Source organism: Lynx canadensis, chromosome F2, assembly GCF_007474595.2.
Source record: "Lynx canadensis isolate LIC74 chromosome F2, mLynCan4.pri.v2, whole genome shotgun sequence".
Lineage (NCBI taxonomy): Eukaryota > Metazoa > Chordata > Mammalia > Carnivora > Felidae > Lynx > Lynx canadensis.
In genome coordinates, this window is record NC_044320.2 from 3,860,063 (window position 1) to 3,882,423 (window position 22,361).

At 54.9% G+C, this 22,361-nt stretch overlaps 1 protein-coding gene across 4 annotated transcripts in view; it reads left to right on the forward strand.

The window, feature by feature from the left end:
* The window catches only part of TRAPPC9 (trafficking protein particle complex 9), a 575,975-nt gene extending 566,434 nt beyond the window's left edge, over positions 1-9,541 (forward strand). For all 4 annotated transcript variants that reach the window (XM_032592000.1, XM_032592002.1, XM_032592001.1 and 1 more), the window contains 2 exons: positions 8,137-8,357; positions 8,902-9,541. In XM_032592000.1, coding sequence (XP_032447891.1) covers positions 8,137-8,357; positions 8,902-9,069 — 389 coding nt within the window. In that variant the 3' untranslated portion in view covers positions 9,070-9,541. The remainder of the gene's footprint in view (positions 1-8,136; positions 8,358-8,901) is intronic.
* Positions 9,542-22,361: the final 12,820 nt, after the last annotated feature.

The window sequence follows — 22,361 nt, forward strand, 5'->3', positions numbered from 1 at the left end:
CCATGTGACCCGGCGACTCGACTCCGAGGTATGTGCCCTGGGGTGACAAAGACCCGCATCCGCGCAGACCGTGCCCACGGGAGTCCACGGTACCGCTGCTCCTGACAGACGTCAGTGGACACAACCCAAATGTTGGTGACGGACGGACGGACGGATGAACAAGGTGTGGTATGTCCACACGGGAGCCCTGTCCTGTGGTAGGAAGGATGACCCTTGACGGCAGGATGCTGAGTGAAACCAGGCAGACACAGAGACCACATATGCGTGATTCTCCTCCTGGTGAAGTCCAGAAGAGCCAGGATGTCGGTCGGTGGTCATTCAGGGCTGGGGGAACGGGGAGGAGGGGTGAGGCTAAGGGAATGGAGGTTCTTCTTGCAGCGATGAGAACATCCTCAAATCGTCCGTGGTGATGGCTGCACAGCTCTGGAAATGTACTAACAACATTGAATTGTCCCTTGTAAATGGAAGAGCCGTGGGGTCTGTGAAGTCTATTTCAGTAAAGCTCTGGAGTGCAGGGGTGCAGGGGGAGCTCGGCCCGGCCCACCGCGCAGCAGGGCCAGCTCCCGAGACTGTCCACACCAGCGAGGGTGCCGGCCCGGCGGGTTGTTCCGGGCACTGAATGAGACAACACCGTGGAGCCTTCGAGCAGGAGCTAGGATACAGCGGGTGCTCGAGGAACCAACAAGAACAGGGAAGCCAGCGCCAGGCGTACCAGAGGCCTAGCTACAGGGTCCGAGTCGGGACAAGCCCCTTCCACTGCGCTTTCCACCTTCTCTGGGCTTCTTCGGATCATGGAAACTTCTGGGGTGAAATGCACGCAGTAGATTGGTGCATCCCCAGGACCGTACCTCTGCGTCTCCAAGGCACCAGGAACAGGTTGCTCCTTCCTGGCACCGCTTGTGAACTGGAGCAGAGCTCAGCAGAGTCAGCGTTTGACAGGAACCCAGGCAGGGACCTAAACTAGCCCCGGGTCTGCCTCCCGGGAGCCTTCGTGGCCAAGCAGAGCTGCTCCGGTCCCTCCTGGGGAGAGATAGGAAACTGACGCTGGAGGGCAGAGACCTGTCCCAGAAGCGGGACCCCGGTCTCTCATGCCAATTCCGAGACCTGGATGACGGGCTCCCCGTCCAGGCGGTCTCCCCTGGGGACTCGGGGGCAGCCCCTGCTTACCTCACTGGCCCACAGCAAGCTCTCCCGGGGCCAGGCTGTTGGGCCCAGGCCCTGGCAGCTGCATCAGCTTCCTGCACCTCAGGGTCCCTTAGCAATAGTCACACCGCTCTGTGTGCCCTCCAGTAGGGACAGGAGGTTGCCAGTCGAGGGCTTGGCCCCGAGTAAGACACCAGCAGGTGGGGGCAACACCAGATTCCTACCCCCACCCGGGGTGCTCACCTCTCCCCCATCTTGTGGCTCGCTCCGCACCTCAACCCCCACCCAACGGTGGCTGCCCTCGACCAAAGAGCAGGCTGGCACCGGCAGCTTCCTCCTCCTCGCGCCTCTCCAGAGTGGGCCCCCCGGGGCCCTTCCCTCATCCCTGCTTCTATTTATAGTCTGTGCTTCTGCCAGAGCCCGGGGACGTGCCGTAGCATAAACGTGGCAGCGGTTTCGGGAAGAATTCTGGGCCAGACAAAATTAAGTCCGTGACTCTGGCTGGTATTAAAAGTGAAGGAGAAGCAGGGCCGGGGGCAGAGGGAGAAGGTGGACCCGATTTAATGCTTTGAGGGAAGAGACTAATCTGCTCCCAGGAGATTTCTTACAACATGAGATTCTCCTGCATGAATAATGTCCTCCACGAAAGCTTGGTGGACGAGTCAGGGACCCGGAGCCAGGAAGTGGCAGGTTGATCTGAACGTCCTCCCCACAGGGCACTTCAGGGACGTGGCCCAGTCTCCCTGAGTCACAAGTTACGGACAAGTGACTGGGGGCCTCAAGGGGGCAGGGCGTGGCCAGCCCCAAAGCGCACACATGCGCTCCTTCATCCAGCCTCTCAGTCACCCCGCAGATGGCAAACAGCGAGTGCCTGCCTGGCCTGGTGCTGGGGACACAGCAGGTGCCAGTTCTCCCGGAGTGTCCAGGGAAGAAGGAACGCAGTTAATATTAAACAAATGGGTAAACAAGAGATAAGATGTCGAGGGTGACGGAGGGGTCGTGAAGAGGAAAAAGGATAGGAAGACTTTTCACTGAGTGGTCCGAAATGGCCTGAGGACAGGGCCAAGGTGGCAAGGGTAGCAGGTGCAGAAGCCCAGGGCAGGTGCGTGCCGGGCATGCTGGAGGGGCAGGAAGGAGGTCGTGTGGTTAGAGCAGGAAGTGGGGGGGCCCTGGCTGGAGCCACGCAGGGCCTGGGAAGCCAGGGTCAGTAGCCATGGTCTGATCGAACCTCCCTTTCATTCTGAGTATAAAGAGAAGCCACAGGCCAGCCAAGGGTCAACCAAGGGGGTGACAAGATCGAATGGCATTTTTACACCATCCCTTTGACTGTTGTGTGGAAAAGGGTAGAACAGGAAGTGTGGACACAGGGAGGCCTGCCAGGAAGCTGGCCAGGGCTAGGGTGGAGAAGGGAGTGGTGGCCACTGACCAGCGGTCGTGCCAATGGGCTGGGTGTGGGTGCCGAGGTGGAGTGGCCTCCGTGTGACCATCAGGTGCAAGGCGGGGCCCCTGTGATGACATCAGGCCCACCCGATACTCCAGGATCATCTCCCCGTCTCAGGATCCCTAACCTCATCACAGCCGCAAAGTGCCTTTGTCACGCAAGGGAACATATTCCACAGGTCCCAGGGATTATGATGTGGACATCTTTAGAGGGGCGTTATTCTGTCTCCACACCATCCCTGTGGCAGCAAAGCAGACTCAGGGTTCTGGAAGGTGGGACCCTCCAAAGCCGGAGACCTGTCTGTCCTGCTCTCCGCTCCCAGGTGGGGGTGCCCCGTGCGCAGCTGCTGGGCACCTGTCGCTGGCACGGGGTGGGGGGCAGGTGGGCGCCTCGTGGGCTAGCCCCTCCTGGGGCTCCGCTTCCCTGAAGCTGGGACGTTCTGGGTCCCGGCCATGCGGCCTCACAGGCTGCGCATCTGTCCCTTCTGTCGCTGGCTCCTAGCCCCTCGCTGCCAAGGCCCCGCTCCCCAGCGGCACCCAGTCCTCTGGGTGAAGAAGGGTGATGGGAGTCTGCAGCGGTGTGACAGCCCCACGGGCCCGACCTGTACCCCCAGCGTGGGTGCCAGTCACGGTGGTAACAGCACCAGTCAGACCAGCCCTGAGGCCACCGTGCACCCCCCGCTCCGCTCACACACACCCGATTCTCACAAAAGCCCCCGAAACGCGTTCTGCTGTCCCACCTAAAAGAGCAGAAGCCGAGGCTCAGAGAAGGCAGGCAGTGGCGGGTGCAGACGCGGACGGCAGGATCACCCCACCCCGCCTGCAGAGGGACGTGGGGGGTGCCCCCACCAGTGTGGGGGGAAGCGGGGCAGGTGGCCCTGGAGGTCAAGGGGGGAAATTAGGCCCCACTCACGCCAACACCAGATGAGCCCACCCCACACGCCATAGAAAGGCACCATGGTGGTCGTGGGGGACACTCGAGTGGGGACGTGCCGCCTGCGTGGGACACATCACACACGCTGGTGTCCCCGCCCACCTGCAGGGGGTCGGCTGGCCGGTCCACTGTGCACACAGAGCGGGAGCTCCTTGTCGCAGTCTTGCCGCGGTCCCAGTCTTGCCTCTCAAGGTCCCAGTCTTGACTCTCCCGCGGTCTTGCCTCTCAAGGTCCCAGTCTTGCCGTGAACGGGTAGACATTGCACCTGCCTTCCCCGTGTGAGGGCAGCGGGCTGACCTGGCGGGGAGGCCTTCACAGGGGCCTCTGCAGACAGGACTCGAACCGAGAAGCCGGAGCCGAGCCCAGCATGTGTCACAGGCCCGCGGTGACTGGGTGGTCTTCGTCCCCTCCCCGGCACGTTAGAAATGACTCCAGAACAGCTCTCCTTTGAGAAGTATTTAGTTATCCAACCCCATCCCCTTCCCGGTGAGTCCCGTGAACCACTGGCGGAAAGCTCAGTCTTCTCCTCTGGTCCCGGCTGCCTCTGCCCACTGTGCCCAGAAGGGCCCTCCTCCCAGGACGGGACACAGCTGGCCCGGGACAGAGCTAGAGCCCGGCGTGTGCTGGGGAAGCAGTACCAGTGGGGTTACAGACCCCACCTGAGCACAGCCAGCATCCTCCACGTCCCCAGCATCTTTGGGCTTATCTTCAGCAGGTTTCTGCAACAGCCCCCGACCCCCGACCCCCGGGTCCCAGGAGAGACCGGCCTCACTGCCCTTCTCGATTCAGTAAGCCTGTCCTTCTCTCAGGGAACTACAGCCCTCTGCTCTGCCCCGCTGTGTCCTCCCAGTGACCTGGGAAGGTTTGGTGCCCGGATCTGAGATGCTGGACTGCAGAAAGGAAGGAAACAGCTGCTTTCTGAGCGCAGAAGTTCCCTAATTTGACCCTGGCAGTCATTATGGGTGCCAGGTCTGGGGGGGGCACGCCCTCCGCTCCCAGTTTGCCTGGTACCAGGGGTTTTCTGGGTGCAGGACTCCCAGCACTCAGGCCAGGATGGTGGGGACAGTTGTCACCCTGTGAGGGAGGACACAGCCCTCAGGCCAGGATGACAGGGGCAGTTGTCACCCTGTGAGGGAAGACCCAGCAGGTGGCAAGACAGGTGGGTCCTGCCCCTCTGGAGGGCCACAGCCTGTTTCCCAGGGGCCCAGCAGTCACATCTACGAGCAAGAGCCAAAGATCTGGGGGCCCAGCGGGGACTGCTCACCTCAGACCAGGGCAGGGAAGGCCTGGCTGGGTCCTCTGTTCTCTCTCTGGTCCTCAGCCCTACCCCAGGCCTCTGAGGCCAGGATCAGTAACCCGGCTTTGCAGATGAGGTGAAGGACACTCAGGTGGGCAGAGGCCTCTCCCAGGATGAAGGGTCAAGGCAAAGTTGACACCCCAGCCCAGCCTGCTGCTTAGCCAGGGGCCCGTCCCCCACCCCTGCTGCCCTGGCCTGGCCACAAGTCCCTGCTCCTTCTGGAGAGTGCTGAGGGAAGGTCACCACCAGCAGCTTCGTGCGGAGCCTCGTCTCCCCTCTCCCCTGCCGGGGTGGGGGGCGGAAGGCAGACAGAGCTGGTGGCCAGGGAAGGGTTAACAGCACCCACAGGCGGGCTGGGGGCCGCTCTGCAGATGAGCCAGAGGCCAGTCCTCAGCTGCGCTAGCAAGCCCGCGACCCACACGATTCTCTGCAAGGAAAAAAAGAGCGGAGATGTAATGAGCCAGCCACCCTTCACTGATTTGCACATAATCGTGTCTTTCCCTTAATGGAACCACCGACCGAGGCGCCCTGACACCTGCTCCCTCCATTTTCCCCATTTGATTCGAGAGGTTTAGGTGGTCCCGGGTCACGTCCAGTTCAGTGTTGAGCAGACGTTAGGGTTACCGGGCTGGCCTGTGCCTGCACTTGGTGACAGCCTGTCCTCCGGGCCGTGTAGCAGCCGCCCACCGTTGCACACCTGGCTGTGTGGCTCCGCGTGGCCCAGCTCGTGGCCTGCCTGTCTGGACTGAGAACTTTCTGAAGGCTGGGACTTGCGCATTTCTCTGCTCCTGTCACCTTCGCTGCAGGTGCTAGTGGGACTTGTGGGGCGGGTGGCGAACATCAGAGCGAGTGAATGTTATCCAGTGATCTGGGGCGGGCGGCAGGGAGTGGGTTCTCCTCCTGGGGACGTGGGGTGGGCAAGGGGCGGGCCCTGGGGCTTCCTGGAGGTCAGTCTCCACTGGCGCCCCACACCCACACTCTCAGAGACATTTTAACTCGTGTCCACTCCTGACACTGTATCCCAGGAACCTGAGGCAGGAATCCAGACAGAGCTCAGTATAAAAATGTGTACATCGGGGATATTTATATACCGAAAAAGTGGACACGGCCTGCGTGGGGCTGGGTGGGTAGATTAGTTTATTGCTTTAATGGAATCCCCTGCAGGCTTTGAAAATGTGCTCACGGAAACATCAACATGTGGAACACGCTTATGTTCCGTGGTCCCAGAGAGCAGCTACCGGGCCACGGTACTGAAGACACGTGGAAGTCGGCACCGTGACGCTGAGTGTGGCTGGGGGAAGGGCTGGGATTATGGGGGCTTATCAGAAAATGAGTTCTGTTTCTATGAACTTCCCAAGTTTTCCGTAACGTGTCGTAAAAGCTTGTGATTCTCAAGAAACAAAGGATGTGGGGGGGCACTTCATCTCAGAAGGCTTTGCTGGAAGAACGGACTTGGTGGGAAACGTGGGGGGTTCTGGACCCGCAGCTCCCTCCCCCCACCCAGCTGCCCGTGGAGCCCATCCAGGCGCGCCCCCTCTCTGTCCACACTCACACGCACGCTGCCCCTCACGCACACTCACCCCACCCACACCCACGCTCTCACACGCATACTCCCACTCATGCACGCTCATGCGCACACCCACACTGTCACTCGCATGCACACTTGCACTCCCACGCACACTCATACACACACACATGCATGCTCCCCCCACGCAATACTTACACACTCCCACCCATAACTTGCACGCTCTTACTCACACACACACACGCACACACGCTCACACGCTCCGAGCCCTGGCTTGGCCACGCAGGGTCAGCTGCACAGATGCACACGCTCCCTGAGGACCGCACTCGCCCTGGAGGGAGGATCTCCGCCCCCCTCCATTCGAGGGCAGGCCACCCTGACCTTCCCCCAAGCCTGCGCCTCCAGGACCCCGAGTGAGGAATCAGCCTCATGTGGATGCCCGGGCCCCCCGGCTGCCGGGCAGGAGGGTCTTCGCCACGGCCACCTGGCGACCCCAGCCGGCCCCCGCCATGGGAAGTGGCGATGACGGGGTCATGCTCATGAGCACGTGAGGAATCGTTACACGGCGGGGTGGGCGGGAGCGCTTCTGTGGCTCCAAGCAGTCCTCACGCGTGAGGACGTGCACACCCGCGGGTTGTGGTCACGTCACTCCTCCATGGGCCCGTGGACGTGACAGGGAGAGGTCGGTGAGGCGGGCTGGCAGCCGCACCGGTACCGGGTGATGCAAGGTCCCGATGCAGCCTTAGGACCCCCTCCCTGACCCCCACGACCTCCTGACCCGCCGTGTCGGCGTCTAGGGCCACCGTGAGAAGTTACCACCTGTGGGCTCCACGCAGCAGGGTCTGGAGGCCGGAAGGCCGAAGTCACGGTGCCGCGGGGCTGTGCTCTGCTCCGGAGGCCCCGGGGAAGGCTCCTTCCTGCGTCTTGCAGCTTCTCGTGCTGCGGCCCCCAGTCTCTGCCTCGTCCTCACGGGGGTTCTCCTCGGGGTCTGCTCTCCCCTTATCTGCCTGTCCTGAGAACGTCTCCTGCTCAGATCCCAGCCTGTGCCCCCGACCCCTGCCTCCAGGCAGGTCCCCCAGACTGCCCCTCCCATCATCCCACTGGGATGTGCTGGGGCTCCGGGGGGCTGGGGGTCCCAGCACGGCACTTTCCAGTCCACCGGCCCCCACCCCCCTCTCCCCCGCACCTCTGCCCCCCAATCCCTGCTCTGCTCCTTGGGTTCCAGACCTTTCCCCAGCTGGCATCCTGTCACCTCTGGGGTGTCTGGGGGAAGCTGGGCAGGCCCTTCTGCGTGTGAATCAACAGTGTGTGGCAGAGGCCCAGCCAGGTGCCTACTGGCTGTTCATCTTACAAACACCGTGCGCCACCCCTGCCACAGTCTTGCCCTGCGGTTCTGAGTCTCTCTCACCTGCAGGAGCCCCCATGGGCTGCCATCTCGGTTCAGCCCTTTCAGGCAGGAGCATCTGGGAGACCCCTAAATGACCCGGGGCCCCTCCAGCGTGGCACACACCCTCTGGGTTACAGATCTGGTGCCCACACGTGTCTCCTCCAGCCTGCACATCAGGACGGCAGGGACCGGGCCACATGTCTGTGTCCCAGCACTCAGCCTACACGGAGGGGCTGGCTGCATTCGTGGGGGAACAAGTGAGCGGGTGGTTGGATGGATGGATGGATGGATCGACGGACGGATGGATGGACGGATGGACGGATGGATGGATGGATGGTTGGATGGCTGGCTGGCTGGCAAGGCCAGCTGGGCGGTGCCCTTGACATTCTCGTGTCCTGTGACCCTTGCAGATGTGCTGGTGGACGGACAGCCATGTGACTGTGAGGCTGCAGCCTGCCGGGTGGGCGACCCTGTGCGTCTGGAGGTGCGGCTGACCAACCAGAGCCCGCGCAGCGTGGGGCCCTTCGCCCTCACCGTGGCCCCCTTCCAGGACCACCAGAATGGCGTGCACAACTACGACCTGCATGACGCCGTCTCCTTCGTGGGCTCCAGCACTTTCTACCTTGACGCGGTGCGTGGCGGTCTGTGAGCCCCAGAGCGGCCCCCACGGCCACTGTCCCGGTGCCCCCTGCCTTCCCCTGGTGGGGACGGGGACTTCCCTGACTCACCGTGGGCCTCACGTAGCTCACTTCTCTGTGTACTGAGTCCTGGCCGTGAACCAGGATGGCGAGACCTGGGGCCTTACTGCCGTCATCCCCGGCCCCTGCCCCTCTCGGTCCGCGCCCCCCGCTTCGCGGCAGCCTGCGGCCCAGGAGAACTGGGGAAGTCCACTGAGAGCAGCCCTCACGCCACTGAAATGACACCTCACCCCAGCCACTCCCCACCCTGCCGGCACCCCCGGACGGTCCAGGGAGGGAAGTGCTATGCTCCTTCCAAAGCCAGAAGCTAAGGCTCAGAGAGGGACAGCCGCCTGCTTGGGGGAGCACAGCAGGAAAGCCCTTGGGGGGGCCCTCCCCCCCACCCCATTGCCCCCACTTCCAGGCAGGTTCAGGGGTCTCCTGGTGGCATTGGGGGTTGTGCTGCTCTGGGCTGACATCGCTCCCTCTTCCCCACAGGTGCAGCCCTCAGGCCAGTCGGCCTGCCTCGGAGCCCTGCTCTTCCTGTACACGGGTGACTTCTTCCTCCACATCCACTTCCACCAGGACAGTGCGAGCAAGGAGCTGCCGCCATCCTGGTTCTGCCTGCCCAGCGTGCACGTGCGGGCCCTGGACGCACAGGCCTGAGCCCCTCCCGCCCCCTCGGGGTCCCTGTTCCTGTGGGCGCAGCTGGCCCGGCCTGGCCCCCGCCTTCCCTCCACCCGGCCCCAGTCTCGGCCCCTGCTCTTCCTCCCCTCTCTCCTGCGCCCCAGACACGGCAGCCTCACCCCTTCCTGGACTGGCCAGCAGGACCCTCCGCTGGAGCCTGGCATTAACCAAACCCCAGAGCGCAGCGCCCACGCGGCCCGGGCCCCGGGGTCCCTGCACCTGCTCCCGGGACCTGGGGATCACAACCCAGCCAGGAGAAAAAGACGGCACACGTGAGGCGGGGACCCCCCTGAGGCAGCCCCGGCAGGAGAGACGGCTTGGAGGGAGTCTGCCCCCAGCAGGCCGATGTTGGGGGGCCCGGGGCCATTCCCTGGCCAGGCCTGCGTGTCTGTGTGTCTGTGACAAGTTCTCCAATAAAAGGCCCGCCTTGCTTCTCTGCTGCCCCGCCTGTGTCCACGCATTTGCTCGTCCAGTGTGGTCAGGGGGCCACCCACCCAGCCCGTCAGCCCCCAACTCCGGTAGGGACACGGAACAGAAATCCCCATGTCACACATGGCTGGTGGCCCACGCGGTCGGGTCTGTGTCTGTCTGTCTCTGCGACCCCAGCCCTGCCCTGTGCATGCGCTCCTTGGGCCTGGGTCCCCGGCCCCTGTCACAGCACTGACTCGGGCCCCTCTCCCCAGCTCTGGCCGTCTCGGCCTCCCACTTTCTCTCATGGGATCCACACCACATCCTCTCCTTTCTCCCCTTCCACTCCCTCGGAGGACGTTCGGGGGTGACAGCGGGTATACGCTGGTCTGGGCGTCCTTGGCCCCAGGGGACAAGCCCTGCTGAGGCCACGGCAGCCCTTGGCTGGTGAGGGCGGCTGTCCCCTTAGGACTCCCCTCTTCCTCGCTCCCTCGGGGCCACCTGCCACCTGCAGCCCTCCCTGCCTGGCGGGCCCCAGCGCCCCAGCATTGCTTTTTGTCTGCCACACATCGCTCTCTGGGTGGGACTCTGGGGCCACCCCATTTCCACGAGGCCACCCAGACAGCGGGTATGGCACGGACTCTCCCTCAGGGACAGAGGAGGAAGGACGGTCACCCGTCACCCGTCCAGGAGGAAGGCCTGGGTGCGTTGACCCAGGGGGACCCTGTGACTTGAGAGGTGGGTGCTCTTTGAGGGGGTCTAGAGCCCCCTGGTCCCGATCAAAGCTGCGGGTTCGGGGTGGGGAGAACTTTACAGGCCCCACCTCATAAGAGGTCATCCGGTCAATGCCCCCCTGTGCCAAGCGTGGCTGGGACATGTGGCCCTGTTGTGCGTTCCCCAACTACCCTGGGCCCAGGGGCACCATCCCCCTCACGGGGGGGGGGGGGAGCAGGGAACTGAGTCTCCACGTGCCTGGAGCACATGGCAGGAGATGGCTGAGTGGGATGAGAACCCCACAGGGGTCCTCCCTGCTGCCGCAGCCCTCGGCACCCAGGAGACCGCCAGGAGGGGCCGCCTTCCCCCACACTTCACTCTGAGGATGTGCGTCCAGGTCCAGGCCCAGGCCCTGAGGTCAGGCTGCTTAGCGGCTCCCACGAGGGTGAGTGGGGCCAGAGCCCAGCCTTGCCCTGCAGGCCCGTGCCGCCCAGGGGAGGGGCACCTGACTGAGATCGCACGAAGCTCCCGTGGGGACCGTGGTGGCCCGCGCCTGGCTCCTCAGCGTCCACCCTCACAGGACACATCTCTCACTGAGCTCTGCTCTGAGCAGCCCCACCCCTACCCCCCCGCCTCCAATCCCCCAGGCAGGAGGAAGCCTCAGCTTTTCGGCAGAGGCCGACCCAGGAAGGGTCCGTGTCTGAGTCCCCGCAGCAAGCCCTGAGACAGGAATCAGCCCAAGCAGCATGTCTAGGAGGAGCCCCCACCCCCACCCCCACCCCCAGCCCCGTGGAGAGTGAGGGTCAAAGGGGAGGGAAAGGGCAAGTGATGGAACATAGTAGCAAGAGAGCGCCTGCCTCGGGGCCCCCCAGCCTGCGCGTATCCTCCGTCCCCCGGAGTTGGTTCCTGCTGCCCGCCTGCCGGGCACTACCAGATCGGCAGCCAACGCTTCCCTGTTGTCCCCGGGGCACTGGAAGTTCCCCGGAATCTTGGAGGCAGGGATGGGGAGTGGGGGCTTGCCCAAGGCCATTTTCTGAGACGGGCTGGGTGTGGCATGGCAATGATATCCCGCCGCTGCCCCCACTTCCTGACACAGGCCTCCTACGTCCCTTGGATTCCCTGGGTGATAGGCGTGTTTTTGTTCTAATGAGAGGTGGTCACCAGAAAGACCCAGAATGACTAAAAGCTTGGAACTTGAGGGCCCACCCCCCTCCATCAGGTGGGTGGTGGCAGAGAGGGGCTGGAGCTTGAGTTAAGGACCCGTTGTTCCCGTGAGACGAAGCTTCTGCAAAACTCCCTGAACTCTAGGCTCCAGAGAGCTTCCTGTTTGGTGAACACATCCACGTGCTGGAGGGGGTCACCCCAGCTTCAGGGGACAGCCCCGGACCCTTCCAGACCTCCCCTGTGCACCTCTTGATTTGGCCATTCATCTGTACTCTTTGTAATATCTCCTATAATAAGCCGGTAAACATAAGCAGCATCTTCCTGGGTTCTGTGAGCTGCCCTGGGACCTGAGGAGGGGGTCATGGGAACCCCAGTTTGTAGCTGGCTGGTCAGAAGTACAGGCGGCCAGGACTTGCAAAGAGTGTCTGCAGTGGCAGTCGTTTTATGGGACTGAGCCCTCGACCTAGCTCCCGGTAGTTCACGTCAGAGCTAAGTTGACCTGCAGGACACCCAGCCAGGGCCGGAGCGGGGAACTGGCTGGGGTGGGAACCACGCACTTGGCATCAGAAGGCGCTGTGAGAAGGCCGTTTCGCTGGCTAAGCCAGGGAGGGAACCGGCTGCCTCGTCTCCTGGCCGGGGCGGGGGGGTTACATCAGCAGGCCTGGGGGCCGGGGAGCTTCCCAGGGACCCGAAACTCCAGGCCCAAGCCTCCTCCCCAGGCACAGGGTCCCCCTGCAGCATCTGGCCCCAGGGACCCCGTGTCCGGGCTGCCGTCCGTGGCCTCCTGCGGGGCAGTCGGGGCGGGCATGCCGTGGGTGGCGGGAGTTAGTGCTACACGTCATCGGCTGCCCGAGGCTCACGGCTCCGTACGGAACACAGGCCCAGGTGGCCACCAGGGCAGGGGCTGGGGCCTCGGAGCAGGATTGCTGGCAGCAGACGGCCAAAGCCCTTTGCTCGGGCACCAGAAAACGCCTTCCCGGGCCGTGTGACCATCCGTCCGTGGCTCCCCATCCGAGATGCTCCGCCCACGGAGGTCAGATGGACAAGCCCACTGCAGGAGGCCTCGTCCCGGGTCAAGTCCCGGCTGAGATGCTTCCTGGGCTCCTCGCCTGAGGCGTCTTGTCCGTGAGGCTCAGATGAGGGGATCTAAGACAGGGACTTATTCCGCTGCCCTGCACACAGTAGGTGCTCTCTGAATGGCCAGTTGGCCCTTGGGCCAGGGTCTGGGAATGTGCCTTGTGTCCCCGGGCAGCCTGGGACTCCTGGCAGGGGGTCCACTCGTGGTCCATCCTGTGCACCTGTTACAGATGCATCACCCCGACGGGTGGGGACCATGTGAGGCTGGCTGTTCATCCTTGGTTCGCGTCCAGAGACGCCTTCAGAAGGAAACCGAAGCAGTTCCCTGGCGAGGATTGCTGAGCTCGGGGGGCCACTTGCCCAGGGCCGGGCAAACAGTGAAGAGAGACATGGGAAGACCTGGTTTTACTCTGCCCCAGCCTGAGGACGGAGCCCAGGACACTGTGGGGCTTAACTGGATTAAACTGAAAGCCGTGCCGTGAGCAGGTAGACGGGCACCTGTCCCAGGCAGCCAGGAACTCAGCGCCGCCCACAGGTGGGCCGGTGGGCAGGTGCACAGGGCCCAGCAGCAGGACTGAGGATATGGAACCCGCTCGCAGCAGTGGCACCTGGGAGACCAAAGGGCCGGCTGGCTGGGCCTGTGGGCAGGAGGGTCTGGGAAGGCTTCCTGGAGGAGGTGGCGTGGGGTGGGGGAGGAAGAAGGGATTTCTAGGAGTGCAGGAGGGCGGAGCGAAGACCTGGAGGCAGGACAGCAGGCTCGTGAGCCCCTGCAACACGGAGGGGCCCCGCCACTCCTCTCGGCCACTGAGGACTGACCGGGTCTGTGCTCGGCTGGGGCAGGCCCCACGAAGAGGTGGTGACCTCGTGGGGACACGGGGGAGGGGGTCGGGTTCTGTTTGGGGCCAGACGGGGGCCTGAGGAGGGCGGAGACACCCAGGAGGCAAACGGGCAGGAGCCCAACGGGCAGGAGCCCAGGAGAGAGGCCAGGCCGGGAGACAGGAGGGAAAGAAGAGGGGTTTGAGCCAGCGGGGGTGTGGGGTTTGTGGCTGGGTCCTCTTGGACCTGGGGGACGGGGGTATTGGCCACTGCCCACTTCTCCACCTCACGTCCTGTACCCCTCCCACAGGGCACACAGTGTGCCCCAGCCACGGTGGCCTTTTCTTCTCCATCAGCAAGCCTGTTGTGCCTTGGGGGCTCGACCGTTCTCTCTGCCTGGATGGGTGCCCTGCCCACCGGCCCCACGGGGCCACCTGCATTCCGCTCTCAGCCCCACGTCACCTCCCACGAGGGGCCCCTCCTGACCACCCGGCTGTCCGTGGAGGAGGTGGCCCAATCTGGAATGGTCTCTTTGCTTGCTCGTGCATTGTGTGCTCTGTCCTCTGCTGAAATGTGAGCCCCTGGGAAGGTGGCCGGTGGGTGGAGGGCACTGGGTGGGAGGTGGCTGCGAGCTGTCCCCAGTCTGGAGGCAGGGCCCTGCGTGGGTCGAGCACGAGGTCTGGAGCTCAAACACAGCTCCTGCTCTGCCTTGCTGTGTGACCACGGGCTGGCCACTCCACTTCTCTGAGCCTGGACTTCTCATGTGTAGAATGGAGATAATGATGTGCAGCTCAGCGGGAGCTTGAAGGTTCTATCTAAAGCCTGGAATGTATGAGCATGCCTGGGTGCCCAGCAAACATCGGTTGAATGAAAGAGTGAACATAGCCATTCCCCGGCTGTGAAGCAGTCTTGGCCCTGTGAGACACATGACCTTGGCCTCAGTGTCCTGCTCCGTAAAATGAGATCTACCCCATTTCAGCCCCCAAATCCACCACCCACAGGAGGAGAGGACATGAGGCTCTTTCAAGGCTCTCCTGACCCCCAAGATGCTCTGAGCTGTCCAGACGGGGTTCTCTGAGGCCGGTAGGACCCCAACTCTCCACCCTGTGAAAAGTGTTGAGCAAAGCCAGGACAGGATGCTCTGTGGTCCGTATTCATCCGACCCTGCCCCTCTGCCACCCCCAACACACAGTCAGAGAAGAGGCCACGGGATGGAGAAGGGGAAGCTTGGGCACAACACTGGGCCCAGGTTATCAGGGCCCTCGAGACAAAAAGGCCCCAGGCCATGTATCAGCTCTCTGTAAGCTCCTGAGCAGGGCCAACAGGCGGGCTCCCAAGGGCCTCCACCCACCCAGATGGAGAGGGGGTGGACCAGGAATCAGGAGACAGGAAATAGGACAAAGAGCCTAGCCAGCCCGGCAGAAGCCAAGACGCGTCTCATCACCGCAGGCTTTGCAAAAAACTCGAGACAACCTAAATGGCCACTAATGGGGACTGGACGAGTCTACTGCACTTATGGAGACGAGGCCAAATGGGACAGACGGTACCTGAGCACCCAGCGTGCACACGTCCCAGGGGCTGCTGTAGATGGAACTGATGTGTGCAGCTGACCCCGCTCAGGCAAACAACTCCCCCCCCAACATACAGACTCTACATTTCTATGCATCAAAAGCTATCTAGAAAAACACGTTTGAGAGATGGAAAGGATACATACCTCTCTGAGAACAGTGGTCTCCTTCGGGGCCAAAAGGGGGTTTCAGAATGGGGTGCAGGCTGGGGGCACCTCAGTCATGGCAACTTGCTTTTTACAAGTACGTGGGGGGAGGGGGGAGAGAGTTGCGGTAGAAATAGAGATGATGGAGAGAAAGGGGGCGAGATGACGGGTGGAGACGGAGAGAGATGGTGAAGACAGGAGGACGGAGATGGAAGCACAGGAAAGCTTGTGCAAAACCCTGACAGCGTGTGACTCCCACCGGGAAGCATAGTGGCAGTTGTCCTTCTTTGACTTTTTCTGTATTTTTCGTTTCCACAAACAAACAGAAACTTCACAACACTTACCGGAGAAGATACTGACTGCAACGAGAGGGAAGTCTTGAAGGGCAGAGGTTGTGGTCTTTTTGGAGGAGGGGATGTTCGAAAGAATACAGGCACCCCGAAAAATGACCCAGCCAGAGCCTGTGCTCCGATGCCCCCGGCCCCTTCCGCTGCTAGAACGCCCCCACCACCCTCAAGCCGAGACGTGAACGGAGTCAGGCCACGTGGACTGTAGGAAGTTGTAGCTTTGTCGCGGGCTCAGCGGGAGCCAAGACCCATGAAAACCTGGGGTGGCTGCTTGTCGGCATTTGTGTGGCTGAGTCCTCGCAATCACGGAACTGTTACGCGTTAGCATTGGCTGAGGCAGGAACCCAGGAGCAGGTGTCTTGGTGAGGGCTCCACATCCTGGTTCCTCCAGGTGCTGTGTGCTCCTGGGCACTGCCATCCTACAGCTGGGGTATCTAGAAACCTCCCCTCTCCCAAGGGCCAGAAGAAGCTATGCCAGGAATAGGCTGTGTGCTTTTCACTTCACCAGCTGAGCCGGGTTGGTCTCGTCCTCCTGACGTTTGTTCCCTTTAGGCAGGACAGGCCTGCAATGGCCCCATAATCACCCAGCTGTCACGCTCTGTCATCCAAAATTCACCAAGCAAAGATCCATAGGAAGATGCCGGATGAGCTGGACCCCGCCCGGCTCAGCCTCTTGTCAACTCTGACCTCAGGCAAGTCACTTAAATTAAGCCTCTTTTTTCTTCTGGATAAATGGAGATAAAAATTCTCATTTCATGGGCACCTTGTCCTCAACGTTGCTACACACGATAGCAATGCCTTGATAGATCCCGGCTTCCTTCTCCTCCCTTCTCACTGCCTTTCTTTGTCCTACCAGGTACCTGTCCAGCTCTGAGCCTGGCATTCCACTAGTCTTCTAGGAAGCCTGACACCTGATGTCTCTGTTCCCCATTAGTCTGCTCCCTGGGTTCATTTATTAGGTAACATGAAATAATAGAAGGCAGGTCTTTCTAATGCACATGCCCAAGTGAGAAATGGATTGCCTGGCAAAGGAGTGAGCTCTGTGACTTGTCACAGTGAGCTCTTTGTATTCAAGCAAAGGCTGGATTTGTGGATGGTTTCAAAAGATCATCCCTGCCAGCCCAGAAAGCACTGTCATGATGACACCTTCTGAGCCAGCCTGGTCCCAGTAAGCAGAGAAGAGAGTGGGATGCATGGGGTCGCCTGGCTCCTGGGGCCTCTGAACATTGTCTGAAGGGATTAAGACAAATTATAAATAAGGATCAAAAGAGGGAGTCAATGTGATGGGTTAGGGGCCCTAAGACTCTTACAGAAAACAATGAAAAAGGACGGTAATTATACAAAAAACATTTGTGAATGCATCTATTAGCTGGCAGGAAAGTGAGAGATACTCAGCCCCAGAACCTCCAGAGAGGCAAGTGGGGCACTGATGCAACTTTCACTTTGAGGGTTTTTGTCAACATAGGAGTATCAGTTTTTGTAGTCTTAAAAAATTGAGAGGAGAAAGACAACCCCTTGGGCGCATCAGGTGGGGAATCATAGGAGACCGCTCCTCATGAATTTAGGAGTCCAAAGGATTAAATCCTTAGTAAAGGATGAACTGAAAATATCCCCTACCCTACTCAGAGAGCGGAAATAAAACTTTTCTGTCTCCACGCTTTGATTCTCACCCAGAATGGCCCTCCCATGCACCTGCATTCCCAAGCCACACTCCCTAAGTGCTTTCCCCAAACCTTGAGTCATTTATAAGCTTGAAAGTGGTCCTACCCACCTCACACACCCTGCCATCACATACCCGGCACCTTACAGAAGTAAACACATCCTTTCTGAAAGAATCCACTTTTTCTCAGAATTCCAAGGGTTTCTACAAGGAAAATGAATAATTTGGAGTGTTAAAAGAAAATTATCAAATATAAAAGGACACAATGCATCATTCGTGAGAGCCAGAAAAAAATCAACTTAGGCTTGATAAAAAAAAAAAAATCAGGTATTGGTTTTATCACACGTAGACTATAAAATAAGCATGCTTAATCTGTTAGGAGAAATGAAAAAGAAGATTAAAACGAGTAAAGATCTAGAACATAAAGAAATAATCAAATGGCGCTCCTATAACTGAAAAATAGAATTAAAATTAAATACTTAATGAATAGGTTGAAGAGCAGATTAAACCCAGCTCAGGGGAGAACTAGTGAATGAAAGAGAGAGCCGAACAAGTTATAAAAAATGCAGCCCACAAAGATCAGAAAGCATGAAAGAGACTTAAGAGAACACAGAGAACAGAGTGAGAAGCTCTCACATATATCTCATCAGAGGTCCTGGAGGACAGTAAAGAGAATGGAGAAAAGGCAGTATTCAAAGAGATAATAACTGAGAACTTCTCAGAATGATAAGACAAAAATCCATGTATTTAAGAAGCTCAACAAACTCAAGTAGCTTAATATTTAAAATACACAGTACACACATCATAATACAATTTCAAAGACCAGATGCAAAGGGATAATTTAACAGGGGCTGGAAAGACAAGACAAATTACCCTCAAAAAAAGTGAGATCAGCCCTGCGTCGGGCTCTGCACTGACACTGTAGAGACTACTTGGGATTCTCTCTGTTCTTGTCCCACACTCTCAGTCTCCCTCTCAAAATATTTTTTAAATAGCAATTTGCTTGATAGCTGACTTGTCATCAGCAAAAACAAAGTTCAGAAGTCAGTGGAATAATACCTGAGAATATGCTAAGTAACACACTCTTCAACAGGTGAAATAACATTTTCATATTTAAAAAAGCAGTGTTTTCCACCACCAAACCCCCATTAAATGGAATTCTGAAGAATGAACTCCAGGCAGAAAGAAATTGATACCAGATAGAGATGCGTGAAGAAAGGAACAATAAAGTGGCACATACGTGAGTATCTAAATAAGCATTTACTGTGTAAATAATTATGGATTATGGAGTTAAGCAGAATTAACATATATAGCAAAATAACATAAATATTGGTATGACTGGAATCAAAGTGTTCTAAGGTGTTTTAATTTTTTTTTTTTAAGTAGGCTCCATGCTCAGCATGTAGCCCAACATGGGGCACAAACTCATGACCCTGAGGTCAAGACCTGAGCTGAGATCAAGAGTCAGATGCTTACCCAACTGAGCCACCCAGGCACCCCTACAGTGCTTTAATTTCAATTTCAAAGGATTAGAATGAGGGTTAAGATATTAAGTTAGATTTAAGCTTTGTTGCTTTAATCATGTAAATTTCAATTCTGGGGTAACCATTAGGAAAATGAGAAATAGCACGAGCAACTTTAAACTAGATGCTCTAAAAAAAAGAACTTTAAAAAAAATCAGAATTATTCAGTCCAAAAAGAAGGCAAAAAAAGAAAAAAGACCACAGAAATAAAATGAAAATGGCAGAACAAATAAAACCACAACAATAATTTAATTATATTATCCTCATATTATAGTTGAGAAAAATGAGGCATACAGCAGGTAAGTAACAGAATTGGTTATAAAATAAGTTATAGAGGGGCACCTGGGTGGCTCAGTTGGTTAGGCATCCAACTCTTGATTTCAGCTCAGGTCATGATCTCATGGCTTGTGCGATGGAGCCTGGAGTCAGGCTCTGTCTGCGCTAACAATGCAGGCCCTGCTTGAGATTCTCTCTATCCCTCCCCCCAACTCATGCCCTCTCTCAAAATTAAATAAACATTAAAAAATAATAAGTTATAGAAATAAAGTACTGATATACCCCAAATAAAAGACTACACAAGGAAAAGCTGTACCTGAAAAATCCCAATAATAGAAAGTCTAAAGCAAAAAATAAATTACTTCTAGAGATAAAGACAATAACATCATAATGATAGGAGCGATAACTCACCAGGAAGCTATAGTATCTCCAAATATATATGCAACCAACAATATAGCTACAAATACGTAAAGCAAATTGATAGAACCACAAGAAGTAAACAAATATCTCTCTATAACTGAAAAATCAAGAAGACAAAAGTATTAAACATGTAGAATATTGGAAAAACTCAATAGATTTGATTTAATAGACTTATATAGAACACTTCACTCAACAGCTATAGATAGACATTTTTATCAAGCACATATGTTGAGATTTGCTTTGTGACCCAATATTTAGTTGAAGGACTGTTATCATACCAACACATTCTCTGAACCAATATGGTTAAGTTAGAAATCCAATCACAAAAATATGATTATAAAAGTCTCATGTATTTGGAAATTAGGAACATTATAGATAATTGAAATAAGAAATTACATTGGAAAGTAAGAAATATTGAAGTTGAACAATAATAAAAGTATGTACCCAAACTTGTATGATACAGATAAATTAGATTTCAGAGGGATGCTTATATATACTTAAATGCTTATATTCAAAAGAGAAAAGTGTAAAAGTTAATGAACTAAGCACCATCTCCAGGAGCTGAAAATGATGGCAGAAGAGATTAAAGAAAATAGAAGAATATAATAAAGATAAGATCATAAATTAATAAAAGAAGAAACACACAATAACAACAAGCCAAAGGTTATTTCTTGAAAAGGCTAATAAAATTGAGAAACCTCTGACTAGATTAATAAAGAAAAAAGGCACAAATAATCACATTACAAATAAGAGGGGACATCAGATACTGCAGACAATAATAGGAGGATATTATAAGAGGAAATTATGAAGAACTTCATACCAATAAACTTGAAAACAAATGAAATATAAATTTTCTAGAAAATGTGATAAAAATTGAAATTTATGATAATAGTAATTAGACTGAATAATCCTAGAGCATTAAGAATCAAATCAGTAGTTAAAAACTGTTTCAAAATGAAATCCAGGACCAGATGGTTTTTACTAGTAAAGTCTAGTTCAAGGAACAACAACTGCAAAAATGCCAATGATATACAAAATATTGCTGAATATGGGGAAAGAGGAAAAACACTCATATTTTTTAGAAGGCCATTATAACCTTGATACCGAAATCTGACAAACAGCATGAGAAAAGAAAATTCCAGGCTAAATCATGTATCAGTGTAGATGCAAAATTCAAATCTAAATGTTAGCAAGCAGATTAGTGTTATGTGAAGAAGATAGCATATCATGGCCAAATTACATCTATTCAGAGAATGCAAGGTTGGTTTTACATTGGTAAAGATATTATGATCCACCACATTAACAAATGAAAGAAGAAAAATTATATGATCATTCTTATAGATGTGGGAAAAATCTTTGATAAAAGTCAATGTCCTTTCACGACTTTCAAAACCCCCTAAGTCCCCAAAAAAACCTCTTAGCAATTTAGGTCTAGAAGAGAGTTTCCCTAACCTGATAAAAGGGATATCTATAAAAACTATACATACAGAAAATCTTATTCTTAATGTTGAAATATTATAAGCACTCTTTATGATCAGGAACAAAACAAGCTCATTATTTCTGAGCTGAACTTCTGTTCAGCATTATATAAGTGGTCCATGCCAGCAGAGAAATTCAAGAAAAGAACAAATTGAAAGGCATAAGGGTTAGAAAGGAAGAAGCAAAACTATCATTATTTGCACATTATATCATCAACCAAACAACAAACTAAAGAATATTCATATTTATTAGAATTAATAAGTGCTTAGCAAAACTGTTGGATACAAAATCAATATAGAAAAATCCACAGCATTTTTGTACCACAGCAACCAACAGCTAGAAAATAAAATGATAAAATTTACCATTCATAAAATTACAAAAAAAAAAAAAAGAATCTGTGGCAGGCAGAATAATGGCATTCCAAAGATGTCCATGTCCGAATTCTCAGAACCTGTGATATATGGGGTTACATGGCAAAGAGTAGTTATGGGTACAGATAAAATTAAAGTCGCTAAACACCTGACTTGAAAATAGGGACATTATCCTGAAGCATCCAGGAGGGCCCAAAGTATTCACAAGGATCCATAAAAGAAGAAGGAAGAGGGAGACAAAAGAGAACAAGAGAGATGGCAACTTGGAAGAATTTAGCCTGATATTCCTGACTTTGGAGATGGAGGAAGGAGTCCATAAGCCAAGAGATGCCTGAACTTCTAGAAGCAAGGAAACAGATTCTGTCCTAGAGCCTCCACAAAGAACACAGCCCTCCAACACCTTTATTTTGCCCAGTGAGACTCAATTTTGAATTCTGACATCCCAAACTATAACAAGTTGCATTGTTTAAGCCACTAAGTTTGCAGTCACCTACTGCTATTGTTATATTGTTGTATTGCTGCTGTAGCAGCAATAAGAAAATAATACAGAACCCAGGGGTAATCTTTCTTATGTGCAAGATCATTGTGAAGAAAAAAACTTATTGGAGGGTATTAAAGAAGATCTAAATGAATGGTGGAACACTGTAATTTATAGCATAAAGATATAAATTCTCACTAAATTGATCTATAGATTCAATACAACCTCAATAAAAATCTTCAAACTTTTTCTTTGGTGAAACTTAGCAACTTGATTCTAAATTTATTTAGAAATTCAAAGGCTCAGTAATAGCCAACATATTCTTGAAGAATAAGTCAAAATGTATCATGATACAAAATAAATAGACACTGTGGAATAGAAAAATGGATGAATGGAGAGCCCAGAAACAGACCCCTACACATAGTGCTACCACATGCCAATGGAAAGAGATAGACTCTTCCTTGAATAGTGCTGGGAGACTGAGTAGCCATAGGGAGAGACATGAGACCCTACTAAACCCCATATACGAAAATCTGTTCTAGGTTAAGATCTGAATGTGAAAGCCAAGCATAAAATGTTTAGAAGACATGATATATCTTTACAATCTTAGGGTAGAGATGGCTATCCTAAATAAGACACAAAATCAAAAGCCATAAAAAATGATAAATTTTACTATATTAAGATTAAGAACTTTTGTTCATGAGGAAAGTGGAAAGACAGTTCACAAACTGGGAGAAATAGGAGGGTCTGACACTGTAGTGAGATTATTCAATCTGGAAATAATGTAACTCATGCTCACAATCCACAGAGAAGAGCAAGTTATA